The 4284-nt window shown below is 36.6% G+C and overlaps 1 protein-coding gene across 1 annotated transcript; it reads right to left on the bottom strand.

The window, feature by feature from the left end:
- Positions 1–520: 520 nt before the first annotated feature.
- LOC149187336 (F-box/kelch-repeat protein At1g80440-like) lies at positions 521–1645 on the bottom strand. Its single transcript, XM_089409629.1, has one exon. The coding sequence runs from the start codon at positions 1643–1645 to the stop codon at positions 521–523; it is 1125 nt and encodes a 374-aa protein (XP_089265755.1).
- Between the last annotated feature and the right edge of the window lie 2639 nt (positions 1646–4284).

The raw sequence follows: 4284 nt of genomic DNA, 5'->3' as shown, positions 1-4284 counted from the left end.
TCTTTTGACATACAAATGAAGGTGTGTATCCACATGGGTGACCATGACATAAATAAATATAAACTACTGAAAACTAAGAATTGAATTGACATATTTCATAAATTGGAAGTTTAAGTAGTCTGATTTGACTCTAGAAATAAAGTGTGTATATGATTTTGGTGAAGTGAGATTGAAAAATGAAAGCTGAAAAGAGATGTGTTTGGAAAGACAATTTAAGGTTTCAACTTCGTACTCTGGAATGTCATGAAATATTTGAAATTATTAATAATCAGTCAACATTGTTAAGTCTCTGAAATTGTAATTTAAAGTGCCATAAAACTCTACAATTTTGAAAACCAAGTAACATTGATCAATAGGATCCACATGCAATAGAATGTCTAACTACATCCAAGAATATCACATCATTTTCTGAAGTATATTACCAGATTACAGGAATGTAAAATCTCTTACCCATGTTCGCGCATACATTCATTTTACTGTGTTCAACGAGCAATATGGTAATTATCACTATTATTTAACTTCAAATCTCAAAAGCAACCGCGGACTGAATACTCTGAACATACTCCACATGAGATTTTTCTGGTTTCTCAATGGCAGTCCACATTCCAGTGGTTTCCGCTGGAGGAATTGCTGCACTTGTCGTAGGCGGAGGCTCAAACAGATAGAAAACCTCACCATTACTCTCAGCATGACCGCAAACAAAAATCTTGTCACGCCACGGTACACAACATGAAACCGTTGTCAGGGTTTCTGGAAGAGAACCTACTGCCCTCCAAACGTTTTCGTTGGAGTCATATTCCATCGCCCCTTGCTGCTCCTGGAACGAGTACAAGCGCCCAGAAGAAGCAGCGACCACACAAGACTGTGGGCCTTTCCCTTCCCCGACCGTCCACATATTTTCCAGCGTTGTCCATGCCCCTGTTTCTGGATCATAAACTTCCGCACTCAACTTGAATCCATCACTCAACTCACTATTATAACCGCTAATAACGAAAAATTTACCGTCGATGAAAGCACCATAGCATTCATCCCGTTCTTCACGCATCTCAGGAAGAATCTTCCATTCGTCTTCAAACACATTGTAAACAGCTGCAGATCGCAGGAATTCTTCGTAGTCACCGTCTCCACCTGCAACGTAAAGGAGTCCCTCAGGTGATACCGAGAAAGCACCGGAGATTCGAATCTCCGGCATGTCTGCGCCACGGCTCCACTTTCCAGATGAAAAGTCATAGATGAAAACGGTATTGAGTGCCTCTCCTAGGTAGAGACCGGACGGATTCCATCCGCCCATCAAAACCAACTTTCGATTGACACAAACGCAGTCACAGAAGAGTGGAATCCCATTGTGAGAACCAGGGAAATGGGGAAGGGGAGGAAGCGTTTCCCAGGTGCCTCGCAAAGGGTCAAACACAGACACCACAAATTCTAGATCATCATCAGGGTAAGAAGGATATTCGCGGAGTTCCACTAAACATATAAAATGCTGCGAAGTTCCAAACTTTTTTCTGTCTTCGTAAAACTGGGGGTGGTTCACAGCGGCCTCCCAGCTTTTGCAAACAGCTCCGAGGGTTGCATGAGAGTCGTAAGGCACTCTTAGCAGACAATGTCGACCTATTTCCCATGGAAGAGCAACAAAACCCTCCATAATCAGATGCACTACAGCGAAACACGGTCTGATACTGCTGGTGTTCGAAAATTTGATTCGAGGAGAATAACCGATATAAGCCAATGTATACGCTCCAAGGCGATTGACTATGAAGTTGGCAGATACAGACAGTTTGAAAAACCTGCAAAGGCAAGCACAAGACGAATACGTTTTGAACGAACTGAATAACAGCAGACTGTTTACGTTCCAAGACTGTTTGTAAAATCTGCAAAGCCAAGCACAAGACGGACACCTAATATCACAGCAATCAGACAAGACAAATGCTCATGTACCAGAACTACACTCAGCTTCTTACCTAGAACGGTTAAACACAACCACTTGCTCGATGCCGCACCAGGCTGGATCGAACCCAACTGATAGCCACAACACAGAGAGATGGAACGAATGCGCCAAAGAGCGCCAAAGAATGTGAACAAGGTCGAAATAAATGAAGGAAAACTCAAGTCATAACGGAAGAAAGTCGAGGGAAAAATGAGTCAATAACAGAGATCTCGCATGAATGAGGCACCGCATTTAACTAATGAAAAAGGGACCAGTTGGCTTGCGATTGTCGTGTTTTGTTTCGCAATTTGTGCAATGGAAACCCTAATGGCGTGGTGAACAGATCATCGATTGGTTCCTTGTGCGGTGGGTAGAATTCTAGAAAAATCCAGCAATAGAGAATTTTACGATGGGCACTAATACCAGTGAGCCAACTCGAGAAGCAGAAAAAACCAATAACTATGAATTTGAGAAATAAATTTATAAACACATTTATTCTGCAACATTTTATATTTAATTTGGTATAATAATGGTCAATTTTAAAATTTCAATAAAATAATTTTAATAATTTTGTGTTATATGAATAATTTATATTTAGAAGATAACAAAGTTAATATTATCTATCAATATGATGTATTTAATATGACATGTAGTCTAGGTAACCCGATGTAATAGGTGTATTATTCTTAAGAATATTGGAATTTGTGCATATTTTATATGTAAGATAACAAGATCAACACGCAAGTATTTTTTTTGCAATAAAATATATTGATGTTATTATCAAGGATATTGGAATGTGTGCAATCTGAATATGGGAGATTACATTGTTAACACTATCAAGAAAATGTCTTTTCAAGATATTCTCGAAAACATTGGAATGTGTGCAACTAAATATAGAGGCTAGTATGGTCAACACCACCAACAACGCACATTGTCCAACAATGAAATTGATGTGCATTGTTATAAAAAACATTGGAATGGGTGCAAACTCAATGGACAATGTCAACAACGCCAAGCAAACACCTTTTCGACTATGAAATGGACATGCTTTATTTTCAAGAACATTGGAATTTGTGGAAACTCAATATGGAAAATATCAAGGTCAATACAATGATATTGACTTGCATTATTGTTAAGAACATTAGAATGATTGTAAACTCCATATGGAAGATAGCCCGCTTTAACACCATTAAGAAAGCAACTTTTCTAAAAATGAAATTACCAAAAGTAAACAAGACATGCCTGGCACAATTTCAATAACTTTGGAAGCAGTGCAAACTCAATATGGGAGATAGCATAGTCAAATCCACCAAGCAAGTATTTTCGATTGAAATTGACATGAATATACAAGCTCAATATGGAGGATAGCAAGGGATACATCACCAAGTATCTTTTCTAAGAAATGTATGCCCACCCAATCTCAAAAACTTTAAAATTGATACAAACTCAATATGGAGGATGGTAAGGCCAACAACACTAAGTGGACACCTTTTACAACAATGAAATAGATAGAAGTAAGCAAGACATGCATGGCACAATCTCAACAACTTCTAAATGGGTGCAAACATAATATACAGAATAGCAAGGGAAACACCACAAATAAAATATTTTTTCTAAGAGATGCATGGCACAACCTCAATAACTTTGGAATGGGTTCAAACTCAATCTCAACAACTTTGAAATGAGCGCAAGCATAATATGGAGAATAGCAAGGGGAACACCATCAAGAAAATATATTTTCTAAGAGATGCATGGTACAACCTCAATAACTTTGGAATGGGTCCAAACTCAATAGAGGACAATGAGCCTCCCTCTGTGAATTTATAGCAATATGAAAGACTATGGAAATCTCCACTCTCAAGTTGGCACAAGTAATCAAGACCAGCAAGAAAATAATTGCCCCAATGATAAGGTAAACATTAAGAAAAATACATTTTTTCAAGCTATGAGAAGAGAGTTATATGAACAAGGTCAACATCAACATGATGTAGATTTTTCCATTATGGAAATTTGTTATAGAACTAAACACAATATTGATTATGTGAACCTATCAAGGTATAATCTTATATGCATACTTTACTCTCATCTTAAAATTTATGTTGTGTATTTCAATATCATGGCACGTGTAAATTCTAGAACATGTAACACATAATAAGTAAAAAAAAATATTCTGAAAATTAATTATTTTAATGAAAAATGTCATACAAATTTTATGTATCACTTTAATCAAACTAGTTTTTATATTAATTATTTGTTGCAAAATTATACTTTTACATAATTTAAATATTGAAAATTTAAAACTTTTTTAATTTACATAAATTAATTATATTTATATTATTAATTTTGTTAGTTTGTAA

This window comes from Pinus tabuliformis, chromosome 3_1 (assembly GCF_031772625.1).
Source record: "Pinus tabuliformis cultivar Carrire ecotype Pingquan chromosome 3_1, CPIR1, whole genome shotgun sequence".
NCBI lineage: Eukaryota > Viridiplantae > Streptophyta > Pinopsida > Pinales > Pinaceae > Pinus > Pinus tabuliformis.
This window is presented reverse-complemented; position numbering and strand designations above follow the sequence as displayed.

Excerpts from the sequence above, each read along its gene's own strand:
- LOC149187336 (XM_089409629.1), bottom strand. The coding sequence starts at position 1,645 with ATGGAGGGTTTTGTTGCTCTTCCATGGGAAATAGGTCGACATTGTCTG.